At 38.0% G+C, this 25,099-nt stretch overlaps 1 protein-coding gene across 2 annotated transcripts; it reads right to left on the reverse strand.

The window, feature by feature from the left end:
* Positions 1–4,006: 4,006 nt before the first annotated feature.
* INSIG2 (insulin induced gene 2) lies at positions 4,007–25,048 on the reverse strand. 2 transcript variants are annotated; one of them, XM_002799405.4, is made up of 6 exons: positions 24,959–25,048; positions 17,623–18,010; positions 11,062–11,186; positions 7,153–7,319; positions 6,867–6,966; positions 4,007–5,756 (listed from the first exon to the last, which is right to left on the reverse strand). In XM_002799405.4, the coding sequence occupies exons 2-6, from the start codon at positions 17,864–17,866 to the stop codon at positions 5,715–5,717; spliced, it is 678 nt and encodes a 225-aa protein (XP_002799451.1). In that variant the 5' UTR covers positions 17,867–18,010; positions 24,959–25,048; the 3' UTR covers positions 4,007–5,714.
* Positions 25,049–25,099: the final 51 nt, after the last annotated feature.

Consider the following 25,099-nt stretch of genomic DNA (forward strand, 5'->3'; position numbering starts at 1 on the left):
AATATCTGAGTGCTTATGGCACCTTTATCAGATGTGCCCTACATAACTCAACCCCAACATATCAAACCAAACTTGTTAACTGTACCCATTCGCCTGCTTCTCTACATTCTCTTTTAGTTTATGGAAACATCATCCACCTAGTTTCTCAAGATAAAAAAATGAACTTACCATTGACTCTTCCTTATCCTTAACCTTCACACCCAAGTCACCAAGTTCAGGTGATTTTATTCCAAAATGTGCCCCTCATTCTTCATTTCCAATGTCACTACCCATCTCATCTCTCTCACCTGGACTCTCCCCCTTATTTTATACATAACTACACCAGTAAGTGGCAACCTGGGTGGCACATCAGAATCACCTGGGGAACTTTTAAAAATCCTAATGCTCAGGGCATACCCCAGACTAATTATATCAGAGTCTCTGGGGGTGGAACCCAGACACCAGCATTTTCTATAGGTCCCCATGTGATTCCAATATGCAGGCACATTTAAGAATTTTCCAGAATTGAAAAACATGAGCTCACAGATTGAAAGTATATACCAAATACCAAGCAAAAACAAAAAACAAAAACAAAAACAAATCTACAACTAGCCAAATCATAATGAAGCTGAAAAATATTAGAGGATAGAGAGAAAGTCATGCAAATATCCTAGAGTGAAAAGACAGATTATCTACAAAGGAAAGAAAATTACGGTAATGGCAGACTTATCTGTAACATTAGGTGACAGAAGACAATGAGTTAAAAATCTTCAAAGTGCTGAGGGAGGGAAAAAAACTAAGAACCTATAATTCTACAGCCTGCCAAATTATTCTTCAAGAATGAAAAAGACCTTTTCAGACACACAAAGCTAAGACTCTACTATTCAGACCATCACTGGAAGAATTACAGAATATACCTCATTATAAAGGTAAGTGAGCCAATAGGAATACAGAAGTATTTATTGATATTAACCAAGTCTGGCTTCTGCCTGGAAAATACAAGATGTATGAAACATATGCATCATTGAGAGGTCCCAATGGTCTTAAAGAAGGTAAAACAGCTCAGTGCAAATAAATAAATTTTACATTAAAAGTTTTAGCAGGGCTCTGGCTAATTTGAATTGTTTTCTTGCACTTCTGTAGAATTTATCCCATTTTCAACTGTGCAAATTTCTATAACTTGAAATAATCAAAGAATGCACTACCAATCTAGCAATGTTTAAAAAATGTTTCCCAATTCCCTTTGAAAACTGGCACAAGACAGGGATGCCCTCTCTCACCACTCCTATTCAACATAGTGTTGGAAGTTCTGGCTAGGGCAATCAGGCAAGAGAAAGAAATCAAGGGTATTCAGTTAGGAAAAGAAGAAGTCAAATTGTCCCTCTTTGCAGATGACATGATTGTATATTTAGAAAACCCCATTATGTCAGCCCAAAATCTCCTTAAGCTGATAAGCAACTTCAGCAAAGTCTCAGGATACAAAATTAATGTGCAAAAATCACAAGCATTCTTATACACCAGTAACAGACAAACAGAGAGCCAAATCAGGAATGAACTTCCATTCACAATTGCTTCAAAGAGAATAAAATACCTAGGAATCCAACTGACAAGGGATGTAAAGGACCTCTTCAAGGAGAACTACAAACCACTGCTCAGTGAAATAAAAGAGGACACAAACAAATGGAAGAACATACCATGCTCATGGATAGGAAGAATCAATATCGTGAAAATGGCCATACTGCCCAAGGTTATTTATAGATTCAATGCCATCCCCATCAAGCTACCAATGAGTTTCTTCACAGAATTGGAAAAAACTGCTTTAAAGTTCATATGGAACCAAAAAAGAGCCCGCATCTCCAAGACAACCCTAAGTCAAAAGAACAAAGCTGGAGGCATCACGCTACCTGACTTCAAACTATACTACAAGGCTACAGTAACCAAAACAGCATGGTACTGGTACCAAAACAGAGATATAGACCAATGGAACAGAACAGAGTCCTCAGAAATAATACCACACATCTACAGCCATTTGATCTTTGACAAACCTGAGAGAAACAAGAAATGGGGAAAGGATTCCCTATTTAATGAATGGTGCTGGGAAAATTGGCTAGCCATAAGTAGAAAGCTGAAACTGGATCCTTTCCTTACTCCTTATACGAAAATTAATTCAAGATGGATTAGAGACTTAAATGTTAGACCTAATACCATAAAAATCCTAGAGGAAAACCTAGGTAGTACCATTCAGGACATAGGCATGGGCAAAGATTTCATGTCTAAAACACCAAAAGCAATGGCAGCAAAAGCCAAAATTGACAAATGGGATCTCATTAAACTAAAGAGCTTCTGCACAGCAAAAGACACTACCATCAGAGTGAACAGGCAACCTACAGAATGGGAGAAAATTTTTGCAATCTACTCATCTGACAAAGGGCTAATATCCAGAACCTACAAAGAACTCAAACAAATTTACAAGAAAAAAACAAACAACCCCATCAAAAAGTGGGCAAAGGATATGAACAGACATTTCTCAAAAGAAGACATTCATACAGCCAACAGACACATGAAAAAATGCTCATCATCACTGGCCATCAGAGAAATGCAAATCAAAACCACAGTGAGATACCATCTCACACCAGTTAGAATGGCAATCATTAAAAAGTCAGGAAACAACAGGTGCTGGAGAGGATGTGGAGAAATAGGAACACTTTTACACTGTTGGTGGGATTGTAAACTAGTTCAACCATTATGGAAAACAGTATGGCGATTCCTCAAGGATCTAGAACTAGATGTACCATATGACCCAGCCATCCCATTACTGGGTATATACCCAAAGGATTATAAATTATGCTGCTATAAAGACACATGCACACGTATGTTTATTGCAGCACTATTTACAATAGCAAAGACTTGGAATCAACCCAAATGTCCATCAGTGACAGATTGGATTAAGAAAATGTGGCACATATACACCATGGAATACTATGCAGCCATAAAAAAGGATGAGTTTGAGTCCTTTGTAGGGACTTGGATGCAGCTGGAATCCATCATTCTTAGCAAACTATCACAAGAACAGAAAACCAAACACCGCATGTTCTCACTCATAGGTGGGAACTGAACAATGAGATCACTCGGACTCAGGAAGGGGAACATCACACACCGGGGCCTATCATGGGGAGGGGGGAGGGGGGAGGGATTGCATTGGGAGTTATACCTGATGTAAATGACGAGTTGATCGGTGCAGCACAGCAACATGGCACAAGTATACATACGTAACAAACCTGCACGTTATGCACATGTACCCTACAACTTAAAGTATAATAATAATAAATAAATTAAAAAAAAATGTTTCCCACTTTCTTTCAATGAAAAAAATAGGTTTTATACATTTATATATTTATCAAAATATCAAAACAATTTTATTTTTTTGCTATAATTATCTTATTTTCTAGATGACCTGAAAATAATTTAAGAACACCAATGATAATCATTCAATCTCACCAATACTATATAGAGTTGACCCTTGAAAAACGTAGTCTTCAACTATGTGGGTCCACTAATAATGCAAATTTTCTTCCACCCCTGCAAAAGCAAGACCAACCCCTCCTCCGCCTCCTCCTCAGTCTACTACTCAAAGTGAAGACAGCATGAGTGAAGACCTTTATGATGGTCCACTTCCACTTAATGAAGAGTAAATACATTTTCTTTTCCTTAGCTTACATTATTGTAAGAATACAGTACATAATATATATACCATACACAATATGTTGTTAATCAACTGTTTCTTATTGGTAAGGCTTCCGATCAAGAGTAGGCTATTAGTAGTTAAGTTTCGGAGGAGTCAAAAGTTATACGTGGGATTTTCAACTATCTTGGGGAGTGGTGCCCCTAACTCCTGTTGTTCCAGGGTCAACTGTATTTAGTTTCCTTTCATAATTTCTTGGTAACTTCAACCACACGTTAATTTCATTAGATTAATCCACAGTACCATATTCTAAGACTTACCACAAAGAAGAAACAGACTCTTAACCCAGATGATAATTACGTATTTAATACATGTTGCTTTCAACAGCAATTTTTAAGGTAAACACATCATAGATCTTATAACTTATTAAAGATTTTATAGTGCTTACAAAGTTGATTCTAAAAAATATACCTTATTTGTTCTAAATGAATAACATTATCTGGAAGATATAATAATAAATTATAGTAGTATGTTTTCCACCACAATAGTTAAGATTGTGTACACATATTCAATATGAAATCCTCTTAGGATTTTCACACCTTCAGCCTGAAAACATAAAAGCAGATTAAAGTTTGGCATACAAGATCTCAGTTTGATAGCAATTGTTTTAAAACTCAAAATGTAAAAATATCTACTTGACATTCTAGGAAAGCATGGGCACATGCACAGACACATTCTCTCACTCACTCACTCCAACACACACATGCATGCACACATACACACACTCCAGAGTACTCAGAAGATCTTGCCCTTGTGGATCAGACAACTGCCATCAATTTCAAAAACTAATGGAAAAAATTTAGCTAAGAATATGTTTAAACCATACTTAAGAGGTGCTGGTTGCCATTAAGATCTTTAACATGCAGAGAATGCCATCTCAAAACATTCTTAAACAGACTTGAACTATTCACTAATGGACACACGAATACATAAGAAATTATGTACCCATCTACTCCCCAGACTGCATATAAGATGAAAAACTAGGCATTCCACTAACAGTGAGTCATATGACCGAACCCAGCTAAAGCTACAGTGGTTTGCTTCATAGAACCCAATAGATGACAGAATCCAACAGAACTGGAAACCTCATTTTGATCTGTTTGGAGTTTCCTATATGCTTCATGTGCAAAAGCAATGAGATTCTGTATTGCAGATGACAGCTAATACCACTCTGCACTTTTGTGGCACTGCAAGAGGTCACTGTATTTCCAAAACATGTATTTATTCTAATTAAATCCTCTAGTAGTCCTTACTTTTAATTATATATAGTGTTCCAAATTTAGAACCAAAACAATTTAATGCTGATAACCTCTTTTGCTTAGCATATTACTTCCAGTAAGATCTGTCAAAACAGAAAATTACTCTTTGGGCTGTCTCCAGTAATGCAGGTTTGAAACCAGAAGTCCATTCTCACCCTGTATCAAAACATTCCAAACTCTATGAAACAGCATTAAATTAGAAACTAACCACAAATTAGGGCACTCATAACTCATACTGCTGTGATTAGAAAAATAAAAAGGCACAACAGTAAGCTAAAGAGAAAATACCAGCTCCCCATATGCTTTTTGTTTGTTTGTTTTTGGCTTTCTTATTTTATTTCACTAAGTTTACAAATTGTTCAAAGCATTCTTAGACTCTGCATGACAGGAACAATATTTTGGCACGTTAACATTGTGAAACAATGTGTGGCATGTTTAAAAAATTAATTTAAAAATTTCATCTATTAATCAACACTTTTTAATGTAGTACATATATATCTTACAGTTATTTAAGTCAAATACATAAAGGTTTGCAACTGATTTACAGATGAAGCAATCACAGATTGCAGTAATATGTGTGTGTATATGTGTATATTTATCCATATATACACACATGCCAATCAAGGGAAAAACTGCATCCTGGCAATTTTACAGTCTGAAGTTTTGTTGGTATATCTACCACTTCACATCCTTTTCATCTTGTTTTTTTGTACAAAAGATATGTTTTGCCTTCTTCATTCCTGATGAGATTTTTCTGCGATAACTTTACATTCATACTGCAAAAATTAAAAGGTTAAAAGGTTAACAGATGAAAATTTCTTTTGAATAACAGCTTCCAAATAAACTGAAAAGCTCTAACAATGAACACTTTATTACTATGTGCCCATTTATTCCTCAAATAATCTGAGAGTTACATAATTACTATGATTAAATGACAAATGGGACAGGGAAAAAAATAATTCACCTTCTGGAAGTGAAAAAGCCACAGCCAAAAGCAGAAGAAAGATGAGATTTTTGCATTACAAGCAAATAGTGGCAGTATATAATTTAGAATTTAGATCAATCTTTTAATATGAAAGGAAGCAAAGTAGCTTTCTTTGAGTCCTCAATAAGGCAAGTTAGCAAAGAACAGTTCACGGACTTAAGGACAGGGCTGTTGTGGTGAACTCAGATCACTGTATTTTCAAATCATTATATGATATAAAAGAAAAAATCTATTACATTAACAAAAGCTTCTAGTCAAAACAATATTTTTAAAGTACAGCTATAAAAATGTTCACAATTCAAAATAAAGGAAACCAATAGGGTAAGATAATTGGTTGGCTATTTTACCAAAAATACAGCAAAGTAAATCACTCAATTCTCCTAACCTGGCTAAAAAGGTAAAAGTGACAGCATTTATTCATAAAACTGCTGTGGCCTCTGAATGTCACTCCCTAACCCTTGCCATCTATGACTGGAATCATCAACAATGTCCTTTTCCTTCATAACTAAAATGATCAAACGTCTTGATTTGTTAGAGATGGTCCTTATACTTATTGTAGCAACATACTTATTAATAGTGACCTTTTTAACTTTCAAAACTGTCCCTTTTTGATATAGTGGAAACCTGTATATTAGTTTTTTAAAAACCACTAATATCCCCCATATGGTCAATAAATCATATTGCCCTATCCATAACACATTTTGAGCTTTTTTCTCCAGTGGCTTCTCAACTTTTAAAACACCTGTGATTAAATTCTTCCAAATGATTTATTTCAATGGAAGTGCAAAAAATCAATCAAAGAATGTTGTCTTCACAAATTGCTTTCCCTTAAAGGACTACCTTTTAGATAAAACTTGTCATACATCTCATTCAGAAAAGTGATTAATAAGCATCAGCTTACCATTGCCAGTTGTCGACCAATGTTTCCCATTGTTATGCCTCCAGCAAAAAATATACATGGTAACCAAGAACGAACATAGAGGAAATCTGGAGATGTATATCTAGAATAACAGACATGTCTTTAATACCCACAGAGGAACTGCAAAGACACTTAAGATAATTACAATGAAAATAAACTACTCTGTAGATTAAACTGGCTAACCTCATTTCATAATCTCAATTCTGAAAGCAGTTAACATTTATTTATCTAGCAAACAAGCACCAAAATTTTAAGGATTAATACTTACTGATAAACACCATTATATACTAGTAATTGAGTGACCAGGGTTGCCAAGAAGGCGATTCCTACTCCAAGGCCAAAACCACTTCTAGATCTATCAAAAGTCCACCACAGTCCAATGGATAGTGCAGCCAGTGTGAGAGACAACTGTATGTTGTTATCAAAATCCACTTTCTGAGATCAGTGTTAAGAAGTCATCTTAAAAGTTGTAACCAAATAATATCACCTGTTCATTTTTCTAAATAAGAGATGCATCTGTTGAGAAGGGAATTAATTGCTTCTACTCAAGCACCTCAGTCTCTTAGTACAATGTATGAAGCTAGGTGAGATTAAAACTATCTCCAGTATTTACCCAATACCAGATACATAAAAGACATTACCTACCAACCTGTAACCCCTCCAAAAAATAAAAAATAAACAGTCTACATACATTCCCAATTATAAGCCATTATTTAAGAAATGCTTTCTTTGCTAAAAATAATTAGAAGCCTCAGAACACAAGTATCACTAAAAGAACACACTTTTGCAAAAAAGGAAACCAATATTACTTCTCCAGTAGGTTTAGAATTACTTGAGAATCATACAGGAACTTGAAAATAGAAGAGTTGACAGCTATTTAACAGGGTACCACATTCTCTCTATGATTTACTGACAGACACATTTTATAATAATGCAGTTCAGAAACAAGAGTACCAAGGACACAGTATCCCTTTCTATTATGTCAACTGTTCTAGTTTTAATTTGTTGAGGATAAAGCCTTGAAGTGAACATTATCTTACAACCTGCCAAGCTATTTTGGTGCCTGAGACTTTCTGGTATAGGACAGTTTGTTCAAATGATATTTTATTTTCATCACCTACTTAAGCATCTATTCACAAAAGTATGGCCCTTTTCTACACCAAAATCTCTGGGTAAAATGAAGCTTTACAGATTCAGTTTTCTCATCTCTTTGCTAGAGGATTACACTAAAGGAATTAATTTCAAGTGCCATTAAAAGGGCATTATCTATGTCCCAAAGGCAATCTCTTGGCTCTATAACCAGCTACTGGGGAAGGCGGGGGAGGTTTTGGAGGAACACATATCACCAAACTGACCACGCTACAAGTACAGAGAAGTCCAAAAAAAAAAAAAAAAAAATGCATACGAAGTCATTTCCCACTACCTTTAACACTCTGTTTTTCACCACTTCCCTACCCCTACCAAGCAACTATCCTAAACATCCTAAACACACAGTTTGCTTATTTCTCAGCATCTCAGGACTATTGTGGGCAACCCCTTCAAGGTCGTTTCTTGTTAAGGCTTGATTTAAAAAGAAACCTACAGTTCATATGGATATGCTTTCTGGAAAAGCTTTTCTTATTCTTTTGCTATCATTATACTTAAAGTTCAAAGAAAAGGTTTAGAGCTCTGATTTCCCTATGAAATAAACACTCATGTAAGGAGTGGAATTTGGTATTAAATGAGTTTCATGTTTGTTAACTAAACTCAATTAAAAGTCACAGCGAAGTAAGGAGGCTTCCAGAGTAAACAGATATATCAGTCTTAAAATAGTGCCATATGGGCCGGGCGCGGTGGCTCACGCCTGTAACCCCAGCACTTTGGGAGGCCGAGGCAGGCGGATCACGAGGTCAGGAGATCAAGACCATCCTGCTAACATGGTGAAACCCTGACTCTACTAAAAATACAAAAAAATTCGCCGGGTGTGGTGGCGGGCGCCTGTAGTCCCAGCTACTCGGGAGGCTGCCAGTTACTCGGGAGGATGAGGCAGGAGAATGGCGTGAACCCGGGAGGCAGAGCTTGCAGTGAGTCAAGATTGTGCCACTGCATTCCAGCCTGGGCGACAGAACAAGCCTCCAACTCAAAAAATAAAAAAATAGTGCCATATGAGTTTGAAAAGTCTAAGTAACCTAATATTAGAAGTGTATGCTATAAATTTGGTAAACATTTTGGACTTTACTTAAAGGACAACAGGATATCTAAGATTGCTATTTTTAAGTATTTCATTGCAAAAGAAAGAGTGAACAATGTAAAGATTTTAAACTTAGTAAGTTTTTAAAATTTCAGAAAGGCTATTTAAATTTCTCTACATAAAAACAAAAATCAAAGTGGAAATGTCTGAGAGAGAAAGATCTAACCCACCAGATAGAGAGGAACTGACACAGTTTTGAGGCTTCTGTGTAGGCAAATGAGATGTTCCTAGACTTGAGTCAGGCTCTCTCAGGTCTGTTCTCAGCTCTGCTGCAATGTCGCAGAATACATGACTTAGTAAATTACCTAACCTCTCTAGCTTCCATTTGTCTTATTTTTACAAAAAAAAAAAAAAAAAAAAGTGCAACTAGGTGATTTCTAAGTTCTCTTCTAGATATCATGGTATATGATCTTATCTTTTTAAGCCCTCCTGACCACTAGATTTTTTGTAAAATCTTAAATCTCAAAAAGTTCACCAAAATAAACACATGGAAATGTCCTCAATACAAAAGGAAATTAAAAATAATAAAAGTCACTGAGGGACGTCCAAATTCACAGAACTGCAACAGCCAGCACAACTGTGCAGAGGAAGGCAGATATGTTTTCGGAATCTACAACCCTTCTCTTTTCCGTGTTTTCTGCCCCCAAGCTTATCCACAACACCTCAATACTTTCTGTGAAAGACACAGGGATCTACTTGACACATGACCCACCCTCTCTCTCCAGCTAGCTAACTCTGCCAGCCCTGAGTCCAGTGCAGAGTTGTAAGAGCAAACTTTTGGCAGCCTGGGTCACACTTACTGCTTTTCCAAGTACCCAAGGTTCCTGCCACCTTCACTGTCTAAACCACATCTCCTAGAAAAGACAGGAACAGCATTTCCTAGTTCCTCTTCTACCAAGGAAAGTCAGAGCGAATGAGGAGGAAGTAGAAGAGAGGAAATGAGGAGGATGACAGGAGAAAAACCTTATGAGGGCAAACATTTTTTTCTGGGCACAGAAGGTAGAAAGGGCAAGAGAAATAGGAGCTGCCTGGGACACTGTAAAAACACTCATTAACCACTAAATAAAATGTCTGAATCTTCAAACAATAAAACTTTAAAAATATGTACTGGGAATGAAATTTATTTTTGACCAAGGTCTAAGTTGGTATTTCTACTTATGCCATTTACACGGTTTGTCAGTATTGATTAAAACTAATGCGTCTACCTTTTAAAAAAAAAAAAAAAGCTTCTTGGCCAGGTGCAGTGCGGTGGCTCAGGCCTGTAATCCCAGCACTTTGGGAGGCCGAGGCAGGCGGATCATGAGGTCAGGAGATCAAGACCATCCTGGCTAACATGGTGAAACCCCGTCTCTACTAAAAATACAAAAAATTAGCCGGGCGTGGTGGCGGGCACCTGTAGTCCCAGCTACTCGGGAGGCTGAGGCCTGAGAATGGCGTGAACCCGGGAGGCGGAGCTTGCAGTGAGCCAAGATCACGCTACTGCACTCCAGCCTGGGCGACAGAGGGAGGCTCCGTCTCAAAAAAAAAAAAAAAAAAAAAAAAGAAAAAAGAAAAACAAAAGACAAAATAGCACCTGAAGCTACCACATGTCCTTATTAGCAATTATTAAAGAAAGAGAGGAAAAAACTCTTCTGAAAATGTACCTGTTCCATTTTTGGATTAACTACACAGAAGTAATTAAGTAACCAAATTTAAGAAAACAGGTAAATATTTTAAATTTGCAAAGTTTCTAAGTGATATTGAAAAATACGAATTGAAATGAAAGGCTATACCCCACTTTGTAATTGCACAGTTGCTACACTGATGTTTCAACAATATGGTTCACATTCTTCTTCTGACTAAGTGGGCATATCACAATTTGACAACAGTGAAGTTGTAAGGAGCTGTTTAACCTTTGGTTTGTTGGAAGCTTTGTTATCATGCATTTCATTACAGAGTAAAGGATACAGCACTGGCATGATTTATACCAACAAAGACTGCTACACACCGCATTACACTGGACCACTCTCTTTTAAATTTATGTGGTTCTCCTAGATGTCTGTCAATGCAGGGGTATAATAACCCAATCACAGCTGTGGGGAAAAAAGAAAAAAATTAAGTTATCTCCAATGTTGTACTGGCAACACTTAAGCTAAAAGAATCACTACAACCACCACAAGCATTTTAAAGATTCTTAAAAAACAAACAAACAAGTTATTTCACATCAATCACTGATATTTAACTTACCTTCCAAAAGAAATGAAATGAGGATAACACCAATGAAGAAAGTATTGCAAATGATTACAACAACATTCTAAATTATAATAAAACACTCTTCAAATATATGATTCAAAATTTAGCAGACTGGACTAGATGATTCATGCTACTTTTCTGCTACTGATACCTATGAGACCTGAAAAGTATCAAACCAGTTAGCAGTTAAGAAATGTTCTCTCTAAACTCCAAACCATAAAATAGGTATTACATGCCACAAATCTAAAGAAAATCTAGAAGCATAAAAATATACAACAAGCTCATCATACACACAATGTTCTGATGGTTCTGGCTGGCCTCTTACGTAGATCAGTCTCACCCCTACCAGCTTCCCATCTTAGTCTTCTGCATCTAGCGCCTTTTACTGACACTCCTTTCCACTCTAGCCCTTTAATGAGGCTGTAGGTCATATCGTCAAAGCAGGAAAACTCACAACAGAAATCTACAGGTAGACTCATTCTGCACATAGAAACAATGGAGGAAACAAGGTGTACAGGTATTTAAAATTTTCAGTTAAATTTTAAATGCACTGTTAGAAGAAGAAATCATCTTAGCACTTCCCTTAGTTCTGGAAAGAACACCTTGAATGCTGTGTCATTAATTATATATAACTGTATATAAAATGTCAATGATTGGGTCCCAAAATATTCTCATCCCTTTCTTAAATATTTCTCAAACCTCAACATTTTATTCATTTAGTGGGAAAGAATTTTAAATGCTAAATTAGTTATTAAAAAGAATATTTAATGAAAACATTCTAATCTTCCTAAAAACAGGATGATTATGTTGTGCCATTCTGGCAATAAAGACACTACTGTCACATCAGTTGAAAAGCATGTTTAAAATATCCAGTACCACTCAAGAGGAATCATGAAATTACAATGCCAAAATCTAAGTGCCTGAGGGACAAGAGGCCCTCCCCTTACCCAATATTAGCCAGCTATATCTCACAGGCAATGCATTCACTCTTCGAAGAAAAACAGAAACCAATTAGTATCAAAAATCACAGGCTAGCAGATCAATGGTGCAGCATTTGAAAAAGGCTGTGTGACCAGCCTTCTATGTCAAGATGAGATGCTGCAATACTGTATGCATTTTCTAGTCCACAACTCTTTTAAGTTAGGCATTTGCTGAGTATAGATGGCTCATAGAACATCAAGAGATTAACAACTATCTCGGCAATGCAGAGCTCCAATAACGATTTGTAAGTCTAGAAGTTTCACACTATATTCCTATTTAAAAGACTGCTCCAAAATTCCGAGAAGATTTAACTGACAGGATTTTTAAATTTCTATACAAATAAAACGGCAACAAGCATCTCTAACAGTTCAAATGTAACTAAACAAATATCACCTTTTTTTCTCAAGGGTTCATAAAACTAACAGCTCATTTGTCACCCCGGTCCCCCCATGATATATATCCTCCCTTTGCCTGTTGCTGAGTAAAGTCAACTAAAAGCAGACATTCCAAGTCAATTTTCCTGAGCAACTGATGCCACAGGTAAAGAATTATTACATAGAGAATACTGACATGTGTGTGCCAAGATATAAATAAGTAAAATTGACTATATTTTTATGCATGTGATGTCAGACTTGCAAGTGAGAGACAATTGAGGAGAGAAAGCAAAAACACAAAAAGAAATTTAAACTGCCACACTGCCAACCCTGGGATTTGCCAATAAAAATCAAATCCATTGAGTATGCATGGTTCTCAGCTGCTCACTGAGAGGGAGAATTCAAAGAAGCTTGTCACTTCCCATTAAATGTCTTCTTTCTTTCCCTTAAATAAAGGCATGGCAGAGTCTGATAGCAATACATGCAATACTGTGAGGTTCCACTGTTTGAGAGCTCGACAGAGTATGTCTGGGCCTCTTTTCCTCTTCCTGTACTTTTTTTTTCAAAAAAAAAAAAACAAACAACAAGAAAGACTGTTAAAATCATGGCTGTGTAAAATCATATGCAAGCACAGTCCTGCTTATAAATCAAATGGTTCTCTGATGCAAAAATCACATTACTTGTGATATCTTTAAGTTATTTCCCAGTAACTAGTTACAGTCGACCAAAGCCAAACACTAAAGAAGTTTGTAAAACCTCAGTAGTAAGTCATCACTTTTTTACGGGAGCGTGCTTAATGCAGGGAGGCGCTAAAAGGAACATAGTCAAAGCCAGACAGTTTGTAAGAAAACAGGAACTGAATAAACGAAAACACTCCATGAGGTATACTTCGATGGAAAACTACAAGATAATATTTTCCTTCAACAAATACTTAAGCCCTGACCATATGTCTGGTTCTTGGTATTTGCTGGAGATTTAAAAAGGCAAGGCCAGGTGTGGTGGCTCACACCTGTAATCCCAACACTTTGGGAGGCCGAGGCAGGCGAATCACAAGGTCAGGAGTTTAGAGTCCAGCCTGGCCAACACGGTGAAACCCTGTTTCCACTAAAAATACAAAAAAAAAAAAAAATAGCTGGGCGTAGTGGCAGGCGCCTGTAATCCCAGCTACTTGGAAGGCTGAGGCAGGAGAATTGCTTGAAGCCAGGAGGTGGAGGTTGCAGTGAGCCAAGATGGTGCCACTGCACTCCAGTCCAGGTGACAGAGTGAGACTCCGTCTAAAAAAAAAAAAAAAAAAAAAAGGCAAAAGAGTAAGATATGATTCAGTTGCAAAGTGACCATAGAAACAAAACAATTAAATGCAATCCTGCATTAAGTACAGCTGACAGGACAGAGGGGTCCCAGGCTTCTCTTTGCCTGTGCTGCGGGAAGGCAAGGTGCTGGGCTGTCAGAAAAGCTTCACAGAAAGAGATGACACTTTAGGCAGGAGCATTCAGCAGTAAATGGCGCAGAAACAGTGCTCTCATTAAAGGGAGGTGACTGAGGACAATCATGGACAACTGGAAACTGCTGGTGTTACAAGGAAGCTGTAAGCTTCAGACACAAAGGGAGCTGCAGAGTCCAGAAAGACTCTGAAGAAGATAAAAGCAGGTAAGGGCCATATTATAAAGCCTTTACCCTGCAGACAATGGGCAATCAGGAAAACAATGTCATCACTGTTGTACCAGACAGAGGCCATCTTCTTAGTAGTGAGGGTACCACACAAGGGGGCTGAGAAACGGGTGGGTGCAAAACTAGACGCAGGAAGAGAAAAGACTCAAGACTCCAAGCACAGCCATTGAGGGATGGATGGACGAAGAAAGAGACAGAGGAAAGATGTAAAACTTGGAAACTGGATGTAGAAAAGGAGACAAAGCAAGAAATCTTACAAGGTTCTACAGGAATGGGGCAATGGACTGTAAAACTAAACAGGAAAGATTTTTCTTTTCTTTTTACATTAGATATTATTTTCGTACATTTGGACACAACCAGGCTACTTGTGATTTTTGAGGCAACTTCTCTACTTATTTTATCCACGAGTTGTCTTTTTCTATGTATTCTTTACAAAGATTTCTTTGTGGCCCTCAATAACGCTGAAAATATTTCTAATTCCAATTCTGGTACATGGCATACATAAGGAAGTTAACTTGTAACATCAGCATTATCAAACTAAAAATATGGAATTAAGAAAAAAAGTCATCAAAATTAGTTTACCAAAGTTCTCTATCAGTTGTCCCTCCAGAAGCACCACTAGCAAATTTTCCAGGATTGTGCTACAGAGAAAGGTGGCAAATAACCAGGAGTACTTTCTACACACAGAAGATGGTGATTCTGGAGCCCCTCCAAAAGGTAGCTGCTCGGACTATGAATGTTAGTTGAACAGGAAAATCAAAGGATTATCAGTTTTTCTGACTTAAGATGGTAAGACCCTAGAGAGGTCTTGAAAACCCACACAACACATACACACAAAAACATATGCATATTACATATACACGCAAACGCAAACACACTATGTTTCTTAAATCATTTACTTCTTTTCCCATGATACTTTCCCTAAAATAATGATGCAGGGGATAGCAGAGCAGAGGTTTTGCGAGAATCCATTTTCCATCTCTGGTAACTTGCACAAATCTGGTATCTTTCACTCTCATCTACGAAACACCATGACTTAACGAACAAAATTGGTAGCAGAATTCGCTGGAATCTAGATTTCCTAATGCCTCTCTTTCTTTTGCCCAAGTACCTCGTGGTACAAACTGCTTTCAGAAGAGATACTTAAGCAAGAAATGTAAACGCAAATTCCCCAAATGAAAAGGTATGAGGTTAAGTTCGTAAGTGTGACAAACCTAGTGGCTGGAAATAGGAAGGAAAGTAGCAGCTGAACTGTGGTATTAGCATTAGAAATTTTCCTTTCTAAAATGTAAGTTTATGGCAAAAGTGCTGACATTACAGGGCAGAAGGACCAGAAGGACACTATGCAGCCCTGTTACTCGTCATAGTGGAGGTACAATGAAACCTCAGTTAAGTTCTCCTGCCCCAGCCCAAATGCACAACACATGCCAGGGAATTCCATCTAGGTCTGGCACCAAGTCTGGAGGCTTGAAAAGAGGCATCCTGAGTAGGGGAAAGTTTGAGTAGCTTCCTTTTCCCTTCCCTAACATGTGACATGTGGGCCCAGTCACACCACTCACTGGCTCTGGGACCCTGGGCTCACTGGTTTTCTTTCTTCATCTCAGTGAGTGTCCTCATCCCCCCCAAACAGGCACAAAACCAAACATCTCTCTCCCAAAGTTGCTCTACAGAACCCTGGGATTACAGGATGTACCTAGCACATTAGCAGACATTCACTAAGCAACAGTTTCCCTTCTCTGACCTTCCCTTTGTTCTATCCTGAAAATACATGTATGTTCTTCCATGTCCCAAAAAGCTTCTACTGGCAGCCAGACTATACCATAGAAGAAAAGAAACAAAGAACTAGAAAAGTTGTTGAGAAAACGTTTTCTCTTCTGAATTTAAATGAAAGAAAAATGCATGAGGACCAGTACATACAGCAGAGTGATACAATTTGTTTTTTATTTGGACTATTTTGCCTTTTCACTTGGAGAATGACAACCCTGGGGAAATTAAGAATCACTGCCTTCAAGACTTCACTTTTAATGTGAACCCTGTAATAGTGAGACATCAATATATAAGCACTAAAGCCTCACTACAACAGTGCCCCTCTAACCGTGCAACCAGATTCTATAATTGTCCAGTAAGTTTCACAAGGCCATTCTAACACTTCTCGAAAGTGCAACCTCACCCTTCAAACTCACCCTTCAACCTCCAGCTTTTGGATGGAAGCCAAGAAGGATACATATTATGTTGCAAGATATTCATTCATATATGTTAAGTATGAGACACTAAATGGGTATTTAAAAAAGCAATTTTCTCCTTCAATCAGAATCATCTTCTACCACATGATTATGGTTTCCTTCTATTACTTTATTATTAAAAACAGTATTAATCTATTGGTCTTGGTCATTAGAAAACACCAAAGAGCTAACCACTGTGGATGTAGGGCTTCAATAAAGTATTGTGAAATGCTCTACTCTATGCATTACACATTGCCCACCACCAAAAAAAAAAAATCTAACGTAACTAATAGGATAATAATTTTATGCAAAGAGTCTACCTTATAGATCTCTTTAAATATTTCTTATTCTTAAGGTACTTACTAAAATAAGATACCAAGGAAAAAGGCATTTACAAAAATCTAAAAAAATACAACATGAAGCTTTAAACTTGAATTATTCAAGTTTTCAAGTTTTTATTACTTCAAAAACAAGATCACAACACACGCATCAAACCCTTAAAACCAGATGGTGGTGCTCATCCTCAAAATAACTTAAAATAACACTTAGATGAAATGGGTTGAAGAAAGAACAAAATTAAAGGGTTAAATGCTTCATCCCTAAGGGAAACAGGATTGTTTTTTAGAAGTAAATGTTAAAAGTTTACAGGACAGATAGAAATGAGACAGAAAGGAATACATACTTTATGAGTTCATTTATAGTGCATTCTAGAACAGAGAGAAATAATTTATGGCAACAGAAAGCAGATCAGTGGTAGCCTGAGGCTGGGTTGGGGAATGGACCGCAAGAGGACACGAGAGACTCTGGAGGGTGATGGAAATGTTCCACATGTGGATTGGCAGTGGCCACGTGACTGTACGCATTTACCTAAACACATCAAGTTGTTCAATTCAAACAGGTCCAGTGTATTATATCTAAATTGTATCTCAATGAATATATTTTCTTTTTAAAAAAGGTTTAGTGCTCAGACAACATCCATACTCATTTACCCTATTTCCTTTCTAAGCATTACAGAAACATCCTACACATACCTGAAGCCGTGCCACAGCATGGGGGTACCCACCATGCAGAAGAAAAGATGCTTGCAATCACATCAGGTGGAAAGAGCGTCACATTTCTCTGAATCTGAAGTAAGTTTAACACCAATGCAAGAAATACTCCAATAAAAAATAGCACTACTCCTCGAATCATCAAGTTCACACTCTGGCTAGTGACAGATGAGATATATGGGCCACATTTTTTGGGCCCAGGTGACTCTGTCTCTCCTTCCGCCATGGTTTCATAGGTTCAGTAAGCCGTTAAAAAAAAAAAAAAGAAGGAAAGGCTTCCCAGCTGAAAAGCTCAAGTGTCTGTGAATCAAAGACTGACGCTTCAACAGTACCACCACATCTTGTCCTAAAGTAGGACCTACCAGAAATCCTGAAAGAGATAAAAAAAAAGAAATTAATGAGCATCTAATACATGATTATTGTAATTTTACTGATTTCAATACTAGTTCATTTAAATGGACAAATGAGAAAATGACAAGCTTGTATACTAATTTATTCAAATTATTAACATTTATTGAATAAGAAAAAGTTTTAAAAGTATTTTTATATGCAAGATGTAATAAAAAATAAAGTACTACCGTTACATTTACTAGGACAGAAAAAGTGACCTAAGAGACCTAAAGGTTAGAATCATAGTAGAAACAGCTTGCTCTATCTCTGAGAAAAGCAGAACAGGTAATCTGACACTTCCACTAGAATCTGGAGGGTAAAACCCTGCTCTCTGTTTTCTTCTCCCTAAATCTCTAAGCCTATCAGTACAATAGTGTATTTTATATTTTACAGGTAAGCGTATTCTGACTGAAGACGCTGTATTTTTTGCAATAAAATAAGTCATGAGGACAACCTCCATAGAAGGACAAAATAACCTGTTTTAATGTTTATTGCTTATATATTTGGTTATCCGCACAAAAACATTCTACAAAACCAGACCACCATGCACACACCTACATATACACCAACCACAGAAACCAGACCTGATTCACTCTCCCCAGGGGCACAACACTATCCCACCCCTGCCTCAACAGTCTGCCCTTGTTGCAATCACAGAAGGGACTGTAAGAAAGCTGGAGGACAAACAAAAGAAAGGAAGTGAAGAAAATGAAGAACAATCTAATGGCTAGATTCTAATGAGTTTTATCCACTTGGTTCCTGACTTCTAAAACCTAAAACTTTGCTACTACAATCAGTCTAGGTATTTGTTCATTCCTCTGACCAAAGTGATCTTTCCTTTTGGGGCATTCTATGTGCTGTTTTAAGCACCTGACATGTGGTAATTCATTTAATCCTCACAATAACCTTCAGAGGTTAAGTGCAATTATTATGTACATTTTATAGGTGACGCAAAAAAGCAAAGAAAGGTTAAGTCACTTGACCTAGTGCACACCTCCAGTAAGAGACCAAGCTGGGATTCAAAAGTATGCAGTCTGACTCGAAAGCCTTCATTCTTACCATAATGTTCAGTCTCCCAAACTGTCACATATTCGATGTGTTTTCTATGAATACTAACAGTTTTTAAATGGGAAAAAATACTACACAGGTAATTTACTTTTATTCCATCCAACAATGTATCTTCGGCACTTTCATAAGTCGGTACAGAAATAATATTTCCTTTAATCCAAAAGCAGTTTATTTTAAAAAGTGTAGCACTTAGAATGACTACTTTGTAATTATAGGTATAGTTGCTTTATGGATTGTAAACGTTTCATGAAGGTCTTATTTATGATTATATTAATATCACTGTGCCTATGCACCCAGAAAAGTTCCTGCTTAGCTCACAGTGGGAGCTCCACATAATCATATTTGCTTAAACTGGGTTAACTCTTTCTGAATCAAACCATATAGGGTAAAGTAGGCCTTTATGAGAGCAAACCTAGCTCCTAATCATCACTTAAAATATATACATTTCCTCTGAGTTTTCCAGTCTCAAACAACCTTTGAAAGAATTTTGGAACAAAGCCCTCGTGTAAACTGCAGAGAATGGGGCTGAATTACAAAAAAAAACTAGTATGAAAATGAGAATATTTGTAAGTATTAGTAACCTCCACAGCCTATCAGTTCCATGTGATAAACACTTAGACAACAGGCCTGGGGCTGTGCCACATCAAAGCTGTGTGTTCAACATTCAAGAGGAAATTCTGTTCCCAGGCTAGTAGTCCTCACTGACCTACTTAGACTATAAAGTAATTGAACTCCACTGCTTAAGGGACTGAAAAAACTAACCCACAGTATAGCTAATTCATGGGAAAACATACTCTAAATACCAACTGAAAATGCCCAGAAACATCTCCTCCTGACCTGGTCCTGCAGACCATTCCTTGCTGTGGAATCCAGGCATAGGAGCATGCCATGCATGCTGGTTGCTTTTAGCAAGGTTCAGTAGCTGCAGAACTGTCCTTTATCATCATCATCATCATCATCTGGTTGCTTTTGGCAAGGTTCAGTAGCTACAGAACTCTCCATCATCATCATCACCTGGTTGCTTTTGGCAAGGTTCAGTAGCTACAGAACTCTCCTTCATCATCATCATCATCATCATCATCATCATCATCTGGTTGCTTCTGGCAAGGTTCAGTAGCTACAGAACTCTCCATCATCATCATCACCTGGTTGCTTTTGGCAAGGTTCAGTAGCTACAGAACTATCCATCATCATCATCATCATCACCTGGTTGCTCTTGTCAAGGTTCAGTAGCTACAGAACTCCTTCATCATCATCATCATCACCTGGTTGCTTTTGGCAAGGTTCAGTAGCTACAGAACTATCCATCATCATCATCATCATCATCATCATCATCACCTGGTTGCTTTTGGCAAGGTTCAGTAGCTACAGAACTCTCCTTCATCATCATCATCATCATCATCATCATCATCACCACCACCACCTGATTGCTTTTGGCAAGGTTCAGTAGCTACAGAACTATCCATCATCATCATCATCATCATCACCACCACCTGGTTGCTTTTGGCAAGGTTCAGTAGCTACAGAACTCTCCTTCATCATCATCATCATCATCATCCGGTTGCTTTTGGCAAGGTTCAGTAGCCACAGAACTCTCCTTCATCATCATCATCATCATCTGGTTGCTTCTGGCAAGGTTCAGTAGCTACAGAACTCTCCATCTTCATTATCATCATCATCATTCTTTATAGGGCACCCATTTATGGAGGGCCTAGTCCATGCCAGACATATAGTAACTCTACTCTTCAAAACAATCACAAAGGTAGGAATTATCATCCTCATTTTACAGATGAGGCTACCAAGTCAAAGAGATTCAGCAATTTGCTTATGGTCATGTGACATGCAGTACCAAAACTGAAATTTCACTTCAGGTCTAATTGACTCCGAAGCTCATCCTCTTGCCTCTATACCTTGAATTCCATTCCATCTCAACTGCTCAGACTTCTTTTTCAGCACATGGTTCTATATAAAGGTGTTTGGTTACTGAAAAGATGGTTAGATGTTGAAATACCATCTCAACTATAATACACTCTAAGGTAGTAAGCCAAAATAAGTAAGTGACTATACAACTGCACGAAGACGTTGCGAATAAATGCATAATCGCCTTGAAATTTTCTTTAAAAGTACTAGATCAAGGTGTAAAAATATGTTTTAAAGTAAAAAGAAAAAATAGCAAACACTCTGTATGAGAACAAGTTGACTCTTTACTTCCTCAAATCCCAGTAGACACAGCACACTGCCCTCATGTGCTGCTAACAGTAGCTAGAAGATGGGCATACTTTCTGAGTAACCCACATTGAGATAGTATATCATTTGTTTCTGTTTGTGATTTTTCCAAAAGGGAATTAATGGAAAGGGGTATTTTATGTGTAACAGTATTTTTAAAAAGGAAAACAACTTCAGTTTAAAAAAGCTATTTCACTCATGCTAGTCCCCATCTCACACTCACCAGCATTTGTCAAAGGGCACTGGCATTTTAGGCAGGACAATTCTTTGCTGTATGAGACTGTTCTAAGCATTGTAAAACATTTAGCATCCCTGGCTCCCACCCACTAAATGCCCCCTCCCCGATTTGTGATAACCAAAATTGTCACCACAATGAGAGCCACTGATTGCTAGATACTTCATTCTATTTCAAGACAGCTGGAGACTTTGTTTATTTACATTTTCTACCACAGCTGTTTATTTAACCTTTCCTGGCAGTGCTTGTTCAGTTTCCTACTTTGCCCCAAAAGTTCTCCTTAAAAATAACACATTTGTTTGATGTTTATTTGAATGAGATTCAAAAAGTTAATTTTGTAACTACATCATAATACAATAGTATATAATTACGGGTGACAAAAAGTAAAAGCTTTAAGAAATAGCAGGGAACTGGGAGATCATCTATTCCAATGGGTATGAGACCCCCATGCAAAACAAAGCAAAAAAGTTGTGTATATATGCATTTTTTTCTGGGACGAAAGTTCCATAATTATTATCAAGTACTCAAAAAAGTCCATGATCCAAAGTAAAGAATCAGTAATCTAACAGTTCTCTCACTCTACTTGCAAGGCCAATGACATGCAAAGTGGTCAACTGGAGTAACAAGATTAAGACAGTACCATCAGTTCTTATTACCACAAACATGCATAGTGAATGCCCGAAAATGACCAGACTCATCAAAGGGATAGAGGCTTCCACAAAACCATTTCACCCCCTACCATGCAACAATGAAATTCCTTTAAAAGGATGTTTATGATACCAGTTGCACACTAGAGGAGTGGATTATTTTCAAGGGAAAGTAAGCTCCCTTCGTTTATTTTGAAGTTTGTTTTTCTGATTATGTACTGATACCATTTTCTTCAAAGTGGTTCTATATCTTTAAATATTAGTCTTACATTAATGATAAACTTGAGGTTCCAAAATTTTTTTAAAAATCTATATTTGAAAACTTTAGATTACTTGACAAATAATTTGCTGACCAGGGAAGAAGTCTCTGGTATAAAGGTACTGTTTAAAGGACAGTATCTCCATAGATTCTTGAAAACAACCCTGGTAAATAGGCAGGTGCTGTTAGTTCCCATATTACGAAATAAAATAGGTTAAGTAACTTTCTAAGATCACAGAACTGTTACCAGGTAGCACCAGGACTAGGCCCACCCACTCTGACCCCATGTCTAGAGTTCTTTCTGCTTCACCACATTGCTTCCATTCACAAACATGGTACAAAACAATTTAAGTGCCACACAAGAAACCGTTTTTAAAATCATGTTGGTAAACTACCAAATACCAAAATAATGTTTTCAACAATTCACAAAGAAAAACTTTCCACTAAACTTGAAAAATTCTACTTTGAGCCCTGGCCTAAAATTTCTGGAAAGTACAATACTAAACAGAAAGAAAAATAGTTCAAATAATTTGCATAGATCAGTGATGAATCATCAATACTGGAAAAACATTAATCCAGGTGTATGGCTGCCTACTAATGGATTGATATTATTACTTTTAGGTTAAAAAAAGAGTTATAAGTGATTATGAGCTTTGTGAATAAAAATCAAAGTTCATGTTGGCCACTGAAACAACTTAGAGGCAACAAGCGTTTGAAAACAAACACACATACAAAATATTCCAGTAACCTTAAGAACCTGTTGCATTGCAACAACTGCAACACCCCCTAAAACCAAATGACAAGACCATTCTTTTTCCAATGATTAGCAGTAAAAGAAATATTTTTACTCCCTCAGATAACCCTGTCTCTTCGGGTGCTTAGGTCACATAAGCTACTAAACAATAAAGTGGAATTACTACCTCAAATATTTTTCATCATATGCTCTCTTAATTAGAATAGCATTCTTGAAATAGGATAAGCACTAACATTAGAAAAAAACATACTTAAATCAATGAAACAGTTTAATTCTCCCTAAATAAAAACATATCTACATGTATCCTGGGCTAGAGACGTTAAAAATTTCTAGGAAGAAAAGAAATATTTGCCTTAGAAACACTGCAACTCTTTCCTCTCAACATTAAAACCCAAACACAGAAACCAGTAGGCTAGCTGCATTCACATTCCCTTACAGCTTTTAAATGTCATATCTCAGTGCCTAAAAAAGTTACTCCATCGTTTTAAGTTTCTGAACTAAGAAAACTGTCTTTAAACTACTGAACTGCATTTTATCCTTTCCTTTCCCTGTGACCATCTGCAAAAGCAACAGTTGTCAGTTAAACAGAATCAACCTCTTTCCCAAAGGTACATGATTCACAGCCTGGTCACTGGATAGCAGACATGAACCGATAACTGTGACATAACACAATGATAAAACACAGTACTGAGCAAGAGAAAACAGGAAGGGTACACGTCTAATTTCCGTTTTCTTTGGGGTCCCCATTAGTAGCATTCCCTTCATCTATCTTCATTCAGTGGTTCACTATCAGGGCCAAACCCAAAAGTTACAAAACACCATCTAGCTACTGTTTGGCTGCTTTTATTTTTTCTGCACCAGGACTGGAGCACGCATTCCCCTGCAGTCCTCAGCTTCACCGCAATACTGATACCAAACAGTTTCAGCGGCCCAGCTGCCAAGCCTAACCATTCGTTTTTAAAGCAGTTCTTCATCAATCCTACAAAACAGCAAGTTCTTCATGGTATATTTTCCTAGAGTATCTAGCTAATATCATACTTTTAACAACTTTTTCCAACGTTAACTGGACACGGTGTTAGCACCATTGCTCGCGCCCACTCCCATAATCCACACTGCTTTCCTTCTCCATATTGCCAATCCCCACTAAACAACCGTAAAATCCAGTAACTATCATCAAATCCACTTCCAGGCCCTGGCAAGAATTCTTTGGCTTTACCGAAACACCTATTCCATAGGTAACCAATTCCAGTCCAAAATGCCAGAGTCCTACTCCTCAACCCAATGCCCTATCTTTTGAGTGGATTATAACCTGTCTTCTTGGGATCCAACCCCGGCCCAAACCTGAGTCTTCTCTCCCAGGTTACAAGCCCCCAAGTCCTGGCAGCTCTATGCTTGACAGCTCGCTGACCTCCACCTCATCAGACCTCTGGCTCGCCCTTCCCGCCGTCCTCCAGACTTCTTCCCGCTCAGACACTCATCCACTGCCCGAGGAGCCTGGACGCCTCCTATGACCCCTCCCCGATCCCGCAGTCCCCTTCTGGACCTCGCGGACCCCTCTCAGGTAAGCGGAGCCTCTTGCCCTGCAGGCCCATCAGTGGTCCTGGCTCCCCGCACCTGCCACCAGGGTTCCCAGGCTGCAACAACACAAGTAGTTCTTCTTCCCGAGGGCCACCCTCCTCCTCAGGCCGCTCTCCTCAGCACCACGTCACCCGCGTTTCGCCGGGAGACCCCCTACTCACCCCCGCCTCCGCCATCTTCTGGGACCAGCCCCCGTACTCCCCACCGCCTCTTCCTCCTCCACTCCCACAACTCCGCCCGAGCTCCACTGCGCCTGTGCGGCCAACGAGGCCGCGCGCAGGCGATCGGGGCAAAAGAGCTTC

This window comes from Macaca mulatta, chromosome 12 (assembly GCF_049350105.2).
Source record: "Macaca mulatta isolate MMU2019108-1 chromosome 12, T2T-MMU8v2.0, whole genome shotgun sequence".
NCBI classification, from domain to species: domain Eukaryota; kingdom Metazoa; phylum Chordata; class Mammalia; order Primates; family Cercopithecidae; genus Macaca; species Macaca mulatta.

What these genes read in the sequence shown, in the direction of transcription:
- INSIG2 (XM_002799405.4), bottom strand. Translation starts at nt 17,866, where the DNA reads ATGGCGGAAGGAGAGACAGAGTCACCTGGGCCCAAAAAATGTGGCCCA. An exon ending in ATGCTGTGGCACGGCTTCAG is followed by an intron (nt 11,187 to 17,622) that starts GTATGTGTAGGA and finishes TTTTCCCCACAG; the next exon opens with CTGTGATTGGGTTATTATAC. An exon ending in GTATATAATGGTGTTTATCA is followed by an intron (nt 6,967 to 7,152) that starts GTAAGTATTAAT and finishes CTGTTATTCTAG; the next exon opens with ATATACATCTCCAGATTTCC.